This window comes from Balaenoptera musculus, chromosome 2, assembly GCF_009873245.2.
Source record: "Balaenoptera musculus isolate JJ_BM4_2016_0621 chromosome 2, mBalMus1.pri.v3, whole genome shotgun sequence".
Taxonomy (NCBI): domain Eukaryota; kingdom Metazoa; phylum Chordata; class Mammalia; order Artiodactyla; family Balaenopteridae; genus Balaenoptera; species Balaenoptera musculus.
In genome coordinates, this window is record NC_045786.1 from 12844728 (window position 1) to 12859867 (window position 15140).

General features: G+C 44.1%; 1 protein-coding gene across 1 annotated transcript in view; it reads left to right on the forward strand.

Moving 5' to 3' along the window:
- The first annotated feature begins 9318 nt into the window (after positions 1–9318).
- PIP4K2A (phosphatidylinositol-5-phosphate 4-kinase type 2 alpha) overlaps positions 9319–15140 on the forward strand; it is a 175843-nt gene continuing 170021 nt past the window's right edge. The window contains 1 exon segment of the mRNA XM_036843779.1: positions 9319–9717. Within this exon segment, the coding sequence (XP_036699674.1) occupies positions 9574–9717 (144 nt within the window). The 5' untranslated portion in view covers positions 9319–9573.

Below are 15140 nucleotides of genomic sequence, written 5' to 3' on the forward strand. Positions count from 1 at the left end.
CTCTCTTAATGTTCGTATATAACATGCAGCAGTGTTAATTGTATTTATCATGTTACATTACATCTCCAGTACATATTTATCTTACAACTGGAAGTTTGTACCTTTTGACCACTTTCATCCAATTCTCCCTCCCCTGACCCCCTACACCCCCCACCCCCCCAACCCTGGTAACCACAAATCTGATCTGTTTTTTCTATGAGTTCGTTTGGGTTTTTAAAAAATTATTTATTTTATTTATTTACTTTTGGCTGCATTGGGTCTTCGTTGCTGCATGCGGGCTTTCTCTAGTTGTGGTGAGCGGGGGCTACTCTTCGTTGCAGTGCGCGGGCTTCTCATTGCAGTGGCTTCTCTTGTTGTGGAGCACGGGCTCTAGGCACGTGGGCTTCAGTAGTTGTGACACGTGGGTTCAGTAGTTGTGGCACACAGGCTCAGTAGTTGTGGCTCATGGGCTCTAGAGCACAGACTCAGCAGTAGTGGCACACGGGCTTAGCTGCTCTGCGGCATGTAGGATCTTCCCGGACCAGGGCTCGAACCCGTGTTCCCCGCATTGGCAAGTGGATTCTTAACCACTGTGCCACCAGGGAAGTCCCTGTCTGTTTGTTTTTGAAGTATAATTGACTTACAAAATTATGTTAGTTCCTGGTACACAACATAGTGATTCGATATTTCTATACATTTCAAAATAATCACCACAGTAAGTCTAGATTTGATCTGTCATTGTACAAAGATATTACATAGTTACTGACTATATTCCCTATGCTGTACATTTCATATCTGTGACTCATTTATTTTGCAACTGAAATTTCTATTTTATTTTTAGTTATTGTTGCTAATCCCTTACTGTGCCTAATTTATAAATTAAACTTTATCATAGGTATGTATGTGTAGGAAAAATCATAGTATGTACAGGGCTCAGTACTCTCCACTGTTTCGGGCATCCACTGAGGATCTTGGAACACATCCCCCAGCATAAGGGCACATTACTCTATACAAATGGGAGCAGAGGGAAGTGGGAGGGGGAAGGGAGTAGGAGAGGGAGGGAGAAGGAGAAAGGAGAGGGGGATGTGGTGGAGGAGTGGGAGGGAGACTTTCTCTTTTTAGTTCATGACCTTCTATACAGCTTGAACTTTTTACAGAAATGCACTTAACTACTTTTTATGTAAATACAACAATGAAATAAAAAAGATGCAATGATTATGCTGCATTTTTTTTCTCTTTTACTCAAGCACCATCATTTCAGGACCACCCTCTCTGGCTCTGACCACCCAGTTCCCTCCTTCCTCTACCTGATCCAGTGGTCTTCCTCCATGTACCCCTATAGTCTCACTATAGCATGTATATAGCATTGGAAACAGTTGGCTCATGGGTTTATCTTCTCCACTAAACTATGCGCTCCTCAAAGCGAGGATGCATCTTAGTCATGTTTGTGCCCAGAATCTTCTAGGACCTCAACACATATGTGATGAATGAGGAAAAAAATTATCATAAACCTATTTCTGACTTCAGATTTGTCCCTGAGTTCCATTTTATCAGGTTTTAAAATATTACTGTTATGATCTACTTAAAATTTGAATATGAAAGCTAAAACATAAAAAGCCTAAATTAATAAAGGGAAAGCAGCATTCTTTGTTGAAAGTTAGTTTTCTGCCAACTCTCTAAGGAAGAGCCAAGTCATATTTAAGATGAAAGCACGAATAAAGGCCATGAATATAATGAATGATCAGCAATCTCCGATCTTTAAAACTCAGGCCTAGAATTTTACGTAATAATGATTTCATCTATAGCCTCCTTTTAGTACGTTTAAATATTAGCTGGCACAAAAATATTTAGGGGAATTAAAAGGTACTCTTCTGAGTCTAAGCAACCCAGGAAGTCCATCCCCACCTCTTTAAAATTTAGGAAACATGACTAAGGCATGTCTGGGGTGACAGAATGGACACCAGATAATGATGACTGAAATTAACCAGCACTTTACAGGCTAGACACCCAAACCCAAAACAGTGAGAAAACTCAGGTATAGAATTCTGAAATCTTTGTACAGGTAACAGGGAAGGTTCAATGGTTTTGCATACTTCTATATAACTTTCAGGGGTACAATTGGGGTGCGAAAATGGAGGCTCCCCAGGTTTGGGAGAAGTGGTGTGAGAACATTGATGTGTCTAAGGGATGCCTTTACAGCACACCTCCTGACTGAGAGCTGCTTCTGCTTACGCAGGAAGCAGGAACAGCTAAGTTCAGGAACTGAGAGCAGCGAGGAGGAAGTGGAAACAGCCTGGGTAGGACTGGGAATCTCTCAGGAGCCCCTTGTTCCTCTTTCCCACTTCAGTTCTTCCCCTCCCTGGGTTGAAGGACTAGACCCGCCCGGGGTTAACCAGCTCAGACCCTGGCTGCTACCAGGATAGGAAGGCTTTTGTCCTTTGTTAACTCTCAAGGCTGTTGTTTTCTATCTTCCATTTGGTTCTCAAGCGCAGCAAAGACTATGGGAACCATCCCATCTCTGACTATTGGACACAGCAGCGTGAAGATGGCTGTGATCATTTTCTTTATGCTGATTTCAGGTTACATTTCTTTGGATGTGTTTCAAATATACACATCAACTCTCTCTCTAGGGTTTCTTTAGTGTAGCATCAGTATAGCAGATACTAGATATGATAATTAAAAATACTTCCGTGAAAGCAGACTTTAGGGGAGATTTCTCTTTAGGTGCCTTTTTGTGAAGAGCAGCAGGCACTTAAACCAGGGTGCCCCTTGGTTGCAGGAATGTTAAAAAGGGCAAACGAGGCAGTGGCTGAGATCTCCCACTATGTGCCCCTTTAAGCTGATGCCAAGTCAGCACTTTCTCCACACCCATCCACGTTAAAACGCGACTGCCCCTCCTAGATGAATTTGCCCACTTTCCCCTTATCTTTACTGTCAAGATGTTAGTCCAATTCCCCATCATCTCTTACCTGGATTCCTGTAATATTTACCTTGTTTGCCTCTCCATTTTGACATTTATGTTCCTTCAATCTACTGGGGCCACAGGGATCTTTTTATAAACAAATCCTCAGCTTCCCAAGGGCTCCCGTTGCACTGAGAGTAAAATTCAAATCCTTGCCAGGGTCTCGGTGCTGAGCCCTGCCTGCCTTGCCAACTTAGGCCTCCTGGGGGTTCTAGAACAGGAGTTCTCATGCCTAATGGCCCCCTCTGTCCAGGCTGCTCTTCACCCCACTCTTTACATGGCTGACTGTTCCTCATCTTTCAGGCTTACGTATCTTTTCCTTGGAGAGGATTTCCCTGACACTCTGCCTATTTTCTATCAAGGTGCCGGGTTTATTACCTTCAGAACCCTCATCACAATCCGTAATTATAGGATTGTCTGTTTACTTGCTTCTACTCTATCCTCTCGATCTGTAAACTCTATGAGGGAGGAGGTCATACGCAGTACCTACAATGGTACCTGGCACATAGTAGGTGCAATCAATAAATAGTAGTTGCATGAACACAGTTTTTCTTAAGCGTCAATGAAAAAATAAATTAGGAAAATACCAACCGCCTTAACAACAGTCAGACTTAACTCATGCCACAGCCATAAGGGATTGGGGCAAAGTCACAGGCACCCTGCAGGGTTTCCTATCTTCCTAGTAGGGTCCTCACCAGCCTCCCGACAGCTAGGGTTCCCGTGTTTTCTGCATCTGGACACCGTGGACTTTTCCCTTAGCCGGGACCAAAATCTCAGGCTAAAATCTTCTGATTCTGGTCTTTTCATTCAACCTTGACTTCTGAAGGTCACACCAATTTGTATGGACATTGTTGATCAACAAAGAATGGAACCTCCCTTCTTCCCAGAACTAAGTGCCCCGCATTCTTACTCTTAGAATTTTTGGCTATGACTGACATTTAATTTTTGATTGGCTATTATATTTTTAGGCAATCATTATGTATACTTGTAACACAAAACCTAACTCACACACAGCTTCTGTCATGATATTATTTATATAAAATCTTAAAAACTTGTTAGTATTGTTATGTGTTGTGTACAGTTAATAAAATGTTTATTAGAATATTAATTTTGCAGTTTTCTTTTGGAGTCTGTATTTTTTTTCCTGATTTCAAACTTTTCTAAAAAATAAAAAATAAAAATTCATAGACCCTATGCATTGGGGATATGATGTCTAATAGATAAAAACAACACTATTCTATTTTCCTCGTATTTGTAGCCTTCCTTTCTCTTAAGGACTTTTTGTGAACTCAGGGAAGCTTCCCTCCCCTCTACATGTAGAAAAATGGCCTGTTCCACTAAGACTTATTTTAACAATAACTATGATAAATAGCAAGAAGTAACTTAAAAAGCTGTTCTCTTATAAAAATTGAGCTACTGTGTTAAATGCCATTACTGTGTTATTTATTTAATGAGGGAAGATGGTTGCATCTTTTTATAAAAGACATGAATTTAGACAATAATTTAAAAATTATTATAAAAGACATGAATTTTTACAACAGTGCGATGTATTTTCTTTTAGTGTTTTACATGTATACATACACAAATACATTTTCTAATCTTAATATACAATTTTGTATCCTATTTTTTCACTTATTTTAATATCATGATTAATGTCATTACATTTTATGTGAAATTACCATTTTTATTGGTTGCATTATAGTCTGCCATAGGGATCTACTGTAATACATTTCATTGCTCTGTCAATGTTGGAAATTTCTATTTCTGTTATGAAGGTATACATAATAAAGATATGATGATATTGGAGATTGACTCCTGTCCTCCACTCAGCTTCCTGTCTCCCAAGGGAGCGACTAAAGTCCTCTTTATCTGCTTGGGGAGTGGAGGGGAAGGCAAAGCAGGCTGGGAAGTGGTCACCCTAGTGTTGGCTTTTTTATATCCTGTCTTTTCCCTGTCCAATCTGCCCAAGTCAGGCCAACAAAATAGCTGCCAACCAAGAGGAAGATTTCTGGAATTGCTGCCACTGTCCTGGAAGTGCCAGCCAGCTGCAGAAGCCAGAAGAATCACCATCATTTTCAAATGGGTGGACAACCCCTGCCAGCTGGTGCCAAACCACAGCCAGCTCAGGAGGCATTTGGACGGCACGGCTAGACCCTCAGAACTCCCAGATGGCAAGCTGTGTTGCATCACGTCAACACCTTCCCCCCACAAAAGTAACTCATATGTCACAATTGAATTCTTGGGTCCCATTTATTTGGCTGGCATTCTGGCTGAGTTTGACTGTATATGCACTTTAATAATGGTCTTCTAAAATAATACCATTTTTAATGGCAAGGCTCTGGATGACACTACAGAAGATCGAATGTCCTTGTCCCACGTTTTGCTCTGATCTCTTCAGAGAGCAATGGAAGCATAACAGCTTCCGAATAGCACTAAGGAAGTTACTGAATTTATTTTCTCAAGGAAGAATTCTAATTGGAATTATTCAATTGAGGAAGTATTTTTTTGATGAAAAGGGTAATAAAGTAAAAAGTCAGAGCTTCCACCCTATTTCAACCTCCATTTCTGGTATTGCATACCTTAGTTAACATAACACTTTCACCATACTCTTCTAGGACAGTAAATAAACTTGATTACAGTAAGAGAAAGTTCTTTTTAAAAAGTAACAACAAGCAGAAGCAAGTCAGTATTGGGAGACTTTCAATCTTCCCCAACATTTCTTTCCTTCTTCTTGGTGAACTTGGCTGCTGGAGCATTTCTGGCAGCTGTGATGGCCTTGGAAGCTGGATGAACAGCCCAACAGGCCAAATGCAAGGAGGTGGGAATGGCCTTCTCCTTGACTGACATGACCACATGCCCATCCTAAGATGGAACTTCCTTCCTCTCCTTTCTCTAGCCACACCCCTCATCAAGACCATTGTTGATTGTTGATGGTTGGCGTGCTTCCACCCTTGATATATAAGCAGCCTGAATTAGATGCTGAACCAAAGACATGTGTATTGTTTTGTTACCACACAAACTCCAAAGGAAAACAGTGATCAAATTGCTAGGTTGTTAAATCCAAATGTATCTAACCCTCAAGTTTAAATATTATGTCTAACCTAACCTAATTTCCCAATAAAGTATTTCTAAATGGACCCCTCCACTCACAGTTCCTGGGTGTAGAATCTTGTAACTTTGATGTGAGAGATAAAAATTTCCTTTTCATTTATTCATCAAAAGTTTGCCATAGGTGCTATGGGAAAGGGAGTATGTTAGGTTCATTGGAAGCATACAGAGTGAGTATAACACAGACCCTGCCTTCAAAGAGTTTGTCTCCCAACAAGTCAGGAAATCACTTAAACTTCTCTAGATCTCCATTGTCTAATGTAGATAATTTGAGAACTGGGTTAGGTACTTTCTGAGGTCATTTCTGCGACTCTAGAACTCCTACACCACATACATCCTCTGCAGAGTACAAAGGTAGTGTGAAAGGTCATTGGCAAAAATCATCTCATGACCTATTCCTGAATGGCATTATCGTAAATGCCATTCAAAGTAAGTTAAATCACCCAAAATTCTGTCCCTTAACATTATTCTATTACAAACTCGAAAGTTTCTAAGAGAGTAAATCCTAAATGTTCTCACTGCACACTTACACACCCACACACACACGGTAATTATGTGTGATGTATGTGTTAACTAAACTTACGGTGGAAATCATATATATATATATATATATACACACACGTACATATATGTTTGTATATGTATACATACATACATCATTGAGTTGTTCACCTTAAACTTACCCCATGCTATATGTCACTTATATCTTAATAAGGTTGGAAAAATATTTCTGTCCTTTCAAAGCTACGTCTCCTCATTACTATCTGAAAATACCACGTGGATTTTCATCTCCATGCCTGCGCCTCTGTCTGCCCCTAACAGGGATGACACTGTGTGCCCTCCAGACCTTGCGCCCTCCTAAGTGAAACCTCACCTGACAATGCCCACACACACCCATCTTCCCTTCCTGTAGGTTCATTCAACACTTTGTCATCACTAAATGCAGCTTTTAAGCCTTCACAGCTAGCCTGTCGTCTTCCATTATTAATATACAGTTAAACCCAATAGAGCCGTCATAGAATAAAGTGCTGTGGAAGCACTGAGGTGGATGGATTAATTTCAACTAGGGGGACCAGTGAGAGCACCAGGGAAGAGATAATATTGGAGCACAATTTTTTTCATGGACAGGACCTGGTAACAGGGTTTATGTGGAGGGGTGATGAGAGGCAATAATCAGTGATGATCCTAAGCTTTGAAGCCTGGGTCAATGAAAATTTGTTAAACGAATGAACTTGTGGTTGGAGTAACGCAGTGACATGAATGCCATTTTCAATATAATAGAAAAATGAACCAACATGTGAGATGGAGGACAATGTTGAACTTGGTTTTAGACAATTTTTTAAGCTGTCTGTGGGCAATTGATGTAGAGATGTTCAACCAGGCACTTCTCTGAGGTCAGGGGAGAGTTTGTGGGTTATCTACAAGTACTCTCCATTTCATCTTGTATGTATACAGTGCTGTATGATTCATAGAGTGCTTTTCAGAGCCATTGTCTACTGTTGATTTTGATTCTAACGAACATCCTATAAAGTAGGTAGGGCAGGATGATAATTACCAGGCCCAGAGTAGCCCCTAAAGTGACCTTTGTGTCTGATTATTCTATTATTTTATACATTTATTTATTTTTGGCTGCATTGGGTCTTCGTTGCTGCGTGTGGGCTTTCTCTAGTTGCCGGCGAGCGGGGGCGGCTCTTCGTTGAGGTGCTGTGGGCTTCTTATCGCAGTGGCTTCTCTTTGTTGCCGAGCACGGGCTCTAGGCCTGCGAGCTTCAGTAGTTGTGGTGCGTGGGCCCTAGAGCGCAGGCTCAGTAGTCGTGGCGCAAGGGCTTAGTTTCTCCGAAGCATGTGGGATCTTCCCGGACCAGGGCTTGAACACGCGTCCTCTGCATTGGCAGGCGGATTCTTAACCACTGCGCCACCAGAGAAGTCCCTGATTATTCTATTATTAACACAAAGAACCTGAGGCTCAGAGAGGTTATCTGCTCAAGTAGGTGGGAGAACTGGGCAACCCCACCTCTTCTCACTGCAAATTCAGGTTGTTCTTTCTTTTAACCACTAAGAGTGGTGATGGTTGAGGCTGGGGGAGCAGATAACATTTTGGACAATAGTATGAAGCAAGAGAGAAAGAATAAGAGGATGTTGGGGCAACCCTTATGTTTAAAAAACAGTCAAAGAAAAAAGGAGCAAATGAAGGTGACCACGTGACCTGTCACTTCCCACCCCGTGAGACTCATCAAGCTCCTTAAGGGATCAGGATCTGTCATGCTTTCTTTCCCTGGGAGAACCAAGCAGGTTAACTGGTACACAGTAGGAGACCACTATACTTGAGGGGAGTATTAATGATAATAGACATATAATGACTTGCCCAGTGGGCTGAGTAGAGTAAGTGCCTAGAACAGGGTTATGATTACTGGGGAAGATACAGGGACAGCAGGTTGTTAGACATACTTGGAATGGCAGCTTCCTGAGGTGGGTCAGGTATTCCCAGCATTAAGAAGGGCTACATTTAGGTGTACGTGGATGAAGACAGTGAAAAGTTTTCCGCGGAAGGTGAGTGAGATGAATTAAACGGATATGGAAACGTCGTGGAGGATATGACATAGAAGGTGCAACTTGGGGCATGATTCTCCTGGCCAAACCAAGGGCTCTAGATGAGGAATCAGGGTCCCATCTAGGGAGGGCGTTAGTGGTGGTGGGAATGACAGCCCAGCGGCTTAGGTGGGAGTCTCCCTTCTGCATGCATGTGGAAGGCCCAAGTTCAGAGTCCGAAAGGCCCGATGGTTAAAGGCACAAAAGGATTAATAAGTTCATTGCAGGGCTACTTTGGGAGGCGGCCAACCATGTGCCCAGGTCCTTTCCCTCGGTGCTAGGGAAGCCCTGGTCTCCACGCAGCGTTTCAAGTCTCACTAGCTCTCCTGATTCTTGGCACCGGTAAGCGGCGGTGCCCCGAGCCTCCTTCCTTCGCCTGACCACCGTCTCTGGGGGCTCCTCTCCTCCGATCTCCCTGCTCTCCCCATCCTTCCCTGTTTTCTCCTGAGCTGCAGAAGGGATACCTTGCGGGAGTCCTCACGCTCCCCGCGCCGCACGCCCACCCCGCGGCCTCCTCGGCCGGGCCGCCGCGGAGCCGGAGCGCGAGGGCGCAGCTTAACGGTCCCGCGGCCGCGCCTCGCGCTCCGCGCCCCGCCCGGCGGCGCCGCAGCTGCTGCCCGCCCGCCCCCTGCGTCATGACGCCGGCGCCCAACGCGGAAGCCGCTCGCTGCGCGCCCGGTCCAGCCGCGGGCTGAGCTCGGAGCCGCGGCGGGCGCGGGAAGCGGGCAGGGACGCGAGCCGAGCGCAGCCTCCCTCGCCAGCGGGCAGAGCGGGCACCGCGGGCGGAGCGGGAACGAGCGTGCCGGCAGGCGGAGCGGGGCACGGCGCGCCGGGGCCGCCGCCGGGGGGATGCAGCTGCCTCCCCGGGCCGGCGTGTAGAGAGGGCGGGTCCCCGGCCTCGGGAGCGCGGCGGTGGAGGGGACAGAGGCGGCGGCCATGGCGACCCCCGGCAACCTGGGGTCCTCCGTCCTGGCGAGCAAGACCAAGACCAAGAAGAAGCACTTCGTAGCGCAGAAAGTGAAGCTCTTTCGGGCCAGCGATCCGCTGCTCAGCGTCCTGATGTGGGGGGTAAACCACTCGGTAAGGGCTCGGGCTGCGGCGCGCGGTCCCTTTCCTCCTCCTCCTCGTCCTCGTCCTCCTCCTCGTCCTCGTCCTCCTCCTCCTCCTCGTCCTCCTCCTCGTCGTCGTCGTCCTCGTCCGCCGCCTCCCTCCTCCCCCTCCTCCCCCCTGCAGCTGCTGCGGGGCGGGGGAGCCCGAGCGGGGCCGGGCCCTCCGGCTGCTTGCCCTCCGGGGCTGCCCGTTCGCCGCGGCGCCTCGGTGCCCCCAGCCCCGCGCCGCGCGCCCGCCCCTCGGGGCCGCCCAGGCGCCACTTGGACCCCCTAGGGACCTAGGGCCGGATGCAGGACGAGGGGGTCCCATTTGCACTGGAGCCCTGCGGCGTGTACCAGTGTCGCCCCCGGTCCGTGCGTCCGCTCGCTGGCCGATCTGTCCCCGCAGCCCGGGAACTGGGAAGTTTGTGCGGGGCACGACTCCGCCTGGGCTGTCACCCCGGCGGGGACTGTTGGGGCGAGAGTCCCGGCGCTTGCTTCCTCTGCGGGGGCGGTCCTCCGCCGTCCGGCAGGTGTACCTGTCCGAGGATGGGAGCGTACGAAGCCTCCCCGCACCGGGCACAGGGGTGAGAATACTGGAGATCGCGGAGCTTTGGGCAGCGGCTTAGTGCTTAGGTCCTTTTTTCCCTTTAAAGGCGATATTCTTGGACGCCAGGAATCTTTTTGGCAAAGATAAAGCCAATGTAAATATGGCTCTGGTGTTTAGCATCTTCCTCTGCCCCTCTCGCGCATCGCCCTGCCGCTGTGCCCGCTGAAGAGCTGCCTGGCGGGGAGTCGTGCTCCCCAGACCTCCTCCCCCACCTTGGGGAGCCAGGCCGAAATCGCCGACTGCGGAAGGGCGGCCTGGGGATGACAGCGGGAGGGGGTCTCGGCGGGCGCGGTGGACGGCTGTCTTGAGTTGACTGCACCCGTTTGGGGGGTTTGTTTCAAAGGTTGGAGGAGACGGCTTGGAAAGGTTAGCGTAACCCACTAGCCCGAGGTGCTGGAGATGCGCCGCTGCGGGCTCTGCGGACTGCGGTCTGAGGGTCCGGTATAGCTTACTGCTGATCTTCCAGCGAGAAACTCTTGCAGTTTTCATCTCCTTAGGATCAGGAAATCTGATAGGAGCTGTTGGCTGAGCCATGAAAGTTTAAATGAGCCTGTGAATTTTGACCGTGGCCTTACCCACTGCAGTCGATTAGCGTCTGAGGAGAAGTGTACGCTTGCCTTCCGTACTTTTGATTTCGATGGATGTCTGTGGGCCCTTTTCAGCATAATAGAAATGACAGAAAACCATGTTGGATTTTGAAAGAACATTCTCGGTGTAATGAAGTTGGTTGAAATGGCTCAAAAGCATCGTATTTGTATTTTTCTTTCCCAGGCTGAGCTGGGGAAAAGGTGAAACTGTATCAGGATTGATCGATTGTGCTTGCAAGGAGTGACTGTTTTTAAGAAGGTTGAGACATGATTATTCCTATCAGCCTAATGCCTGATCGCCTGGAGTTCATTTTAACTTCCTGATAACTTCTTGAGCAATTAGGAATGCAAGCTTTTGCAACAGCGGACACTAGTGCATCAAAACCCCGCTACGTTTTATTAAAGTAAATAAAATGTTATTTTTCCTGTGTAATAAGTGTACAGTTTAGAGTTATGTTCTAAATTTAAGTTTTTTTTATTATGTTGCTGTTAGTTGCTTTTTTAAAAAAAGTAATGTTGTTAGTTCTGTATGTATGAGTGCTTTTATCTCCTTTGAAGTTCTGGTGTTTTGGTCAGGAGAGTGTGTCTGAGCGTTTAATCTAGTAAAGTAGTGGTGATAATATGCCACTGAAAGGGTGTGCTGTCTGGGAATTAGTCCCAACTCCAGTTTACTTTAGAAAACCTTGTAATTGTGCGGTGTTTTACTGTACCCACTTCTGTTGCTACTTTATACTTTTGAATCGCTACATTTGTTTTAGAGTTTCTTGCTAATTGGAAATATTTTGAAACTACTTAAAGCTTATAAAAATAATGTGATTTGTAGACAGTGCATTTTCTTTTGCTTTTAAGAAAAGTTAGCCAGTCTAAGTGTAGTCATCCAGAGGAGTCAGGTTTCCATAGTATGCAGTATAACCATGTTATTCATTCAACAAATATATATCAGGTACATTGTGCTAGCCTCTGTGCAAAAGATTGCTAAAAATGCCCCTCATATTTTTGTCCAAATATCTTTATTTTTAGGGCTCGAGTTGACATAAGAAAGGTCTGTTTCACAGGCTTCTTTTTAAAAATGTTTATTTTCTTTCTTTTTTTTTTAAAGAAAGGACGGGGGGGTGGTGGCGGCGGGGGGGTATATAAAGATGAAATCTACACCCAGATGCCATGTGTTTCTGGTTGATTTCATTTTAGGTAACAAAGTCTTAGATAAATGTTTTCATATGACCTTGTATGCACCAAAGTCTACAGTATAATATGAGAATAAATTTGTCAGTTGTATTGTATATGAATGGAGACATTTGAGAAAGCCTAGTAGAGCAGGAAGAGATCATTCAAATCAGTCCTTCCCTACATTTCTAATGTGATCAGGATTAATGGGAAAAGATGTCATGAACATAGCAATTTCTTGCTTTTAAAATTCATGTGCATTTGTGTTAAGGACATTTAGAAATAACCATATATTTGGAGCACTAAAGGGGAACCATAGTCATCTACTACATGGAGGATCATTTAAGCATTTTACAAGATTGGGAGTCATCTACATACCATAGTAAAATGCTCATTGGATCCATGTTCTAATTCTTTCTCCAATGCTGTTGACCTTGGGCCTATTAACTATTTTTATATCGATATTTGTATCTGTGAAGTAAGGTGATTGGACTGGATGATTTCCAACTTTTTTTCTAACTTCAAGATTCGACTACTTTTACAGTCGAGTAGGTTGCTACCATTAAGTTAGGAGCCCCAGACTAGGAAGAGTAATAGCATATAACAAAAGTTGCGTGACTATTATAACCTTGCAAATGCAGCCACACTCAGGGAATTTTCAAGGCCATGGTTAGGGGCAAGGAAATCTGTGGTGATTGCAAGAGATGTGTGAACTAAGAGTTTGTGGGATTGATTGTAGTCGGACTGCGTTGCATTCTATTAAGTCCAAGTCTATTTGATTGAAATACAGAAACTTGCAGTTAAGGTGGAAAATTTCAAGTCCATTGTGGTGGTAATTCTCAATGACAAGAATAAGCTTGACTTTGTGTGGTTAATTCGATATGTTACTGCTTTCTGACTTAGACTACCCATCAGCGAATGGATCACTGACAATTTTTATTTTAAGTATTTTAAGCGGAGAATATAATTGAATACATAAAGGAAAAGATGACTTAAGGCAATTTTGTCTTGTTACATTTGGAATTAAACTAAAACGATCAGGCAGTTAGCTTCTTACAATTATATTTTAATAGTGTTGTGAAGCATGCATGTAGAATGTTAGGAGTCAAGCCTTGTTTTAATAGATATTCTAAAAGATTTTTATGCGGAGTGAAATGGGGGCCTTTAGAAATGAGTATTTAAAAGCCTATGTAAATATCTAAAGGAAGACCTTTGCATAGAAAAACTTTAAAGGGCATAAAACTTGTTTAAAACAAACGTAGTGTTTCGAAGTAATCAACATTAGTGTTCATTTTTTTGGTTGCAAGCTGTGGAAATGTGGGTGAGCATAGGCAAAATCTGTAAATATTAGGAGGGTTTTGGAGGTCACAGTGGAAGGACAAACTGGTAAGCAGACCAGGAGAGCAGGGCTGGGGCTGGGCTTTGGGAATGATTGGAACCAGGTGCTTGGGTGTTGTTGGGACTTCTCTGTCCGTTTTGGCTATATTCTTGCTCATTGCTGTCTGGTTTCCTCCACAGGGCAGGGAACTAATGCTTCCTGAATTTCACATTTTGTAATTTCCACCCCCCAAAAGGGTCTTTCTGTCTCCGATTCAGTTATAAAAGTCCCATGGAAGGATTCTGACTGGTTTGGCTTCCATCAGTTGTGGCATTTCCCTAGACCAAGCCGCTGAGAAAAGGTGGCAGCTCTTGCCCATTGGAGCTGGGGAAGAACAGTTCCCAGAGAAGGGACAGGCGACATCAGGCAGGTATCCATCCTAGTATTAGAGCTAGTACTTATCTAGTACTCGTCTAAGATTGTCTTGGTGCCCATGTGCCATGTTTTGTGTGTTTTGGCAGATAACGCGGTTTTCTGAGCTGAGCATCGTAGCCTTTGTTATATTCTCAACAAGGTCCTGGAATTGGAATAATATTGAAGAAATAGTGATGTCTTTTAGGTTCATGGGTTTATATTTGGGCACTGAAAAAGGTAAAAGAAGGAAACTAGGGTTTAAAAATGAAATAACTATGAAATAGTGACTGAATGGAATGTAATGAAGCAATTAAATGAAAACAGTAATGAGCTAGACATTAGATGAACCCAGTGAATGGAACCCAAATAACCATTCATTCAAGAACTAGTCTCACACAATTTTTCTTTCTTCCCTTTACTTTAGAGAAAAGAAGAATGCCAAGCACACAACACACAACACACACACACACACACACGAAGTTTATTATTAGGGAAATATTTTCATACCCCCTAAAACTTGGGATTACATCCTGAGAACAGAATACATTTTGTTCTCCATTTATTGACTACCTTAGAATGAACTTGAATATTCAGAATGATGCCCTCGGCAAGACCATGATTTCTCTTTCTATGATAGGATTGTCTGCTGTCTTCTATGTCTTTAGAAAGATTTTCAGCAAGAATTGTAAATAAACATACAAAATCTACCTTATGTTGATTAGAAAATGCAGTCACCCAAAGTAATTAAATCTGCCAACATACCCTTGGAGATACAAATTTTGGAATTTAAGGGAATTGGTGCAATTTGGCCAAATGGTTTGTGTTCAGACAGATTAGGTTCAAATGCTGCCTCCATCTTGATGGTCTGTTTGAGCAGATAGATGATTTATTCTCTTGAGCCTCAATTTACTCATTCTTACAAATGGAGATGATGATGATTACCTCGCAGTATTATTTTGAGGGTAAGTAAGATAATGTATTTAAAGCCTAGCACTGTAATTGGCACATAATAAGGATTCAGTAATTGATACCTAAAATGAACAAATTCAGATGCTGTTAGGCTGGTAGCATATTAATAAGAGCTAGACAGGTGTTTCTTAAAATTTAATGTATGTTTGAATCACCTGGGGACATTTTAAAAATGCAGATTCTGACTCAGCAGGTCTGGGGCGAGTCCTGAGATTCTGCTTTTGTCACACTCTTAGGTGATGAGACACTGCTGGTCTACAGCCTGTACTTTGAGTAGCCACAGTGGAAGGAATATCGTTAAAAATAAGGAAAAATGTTCAGGATTTGTCCTCTGACAGCATGTGATGAATCTT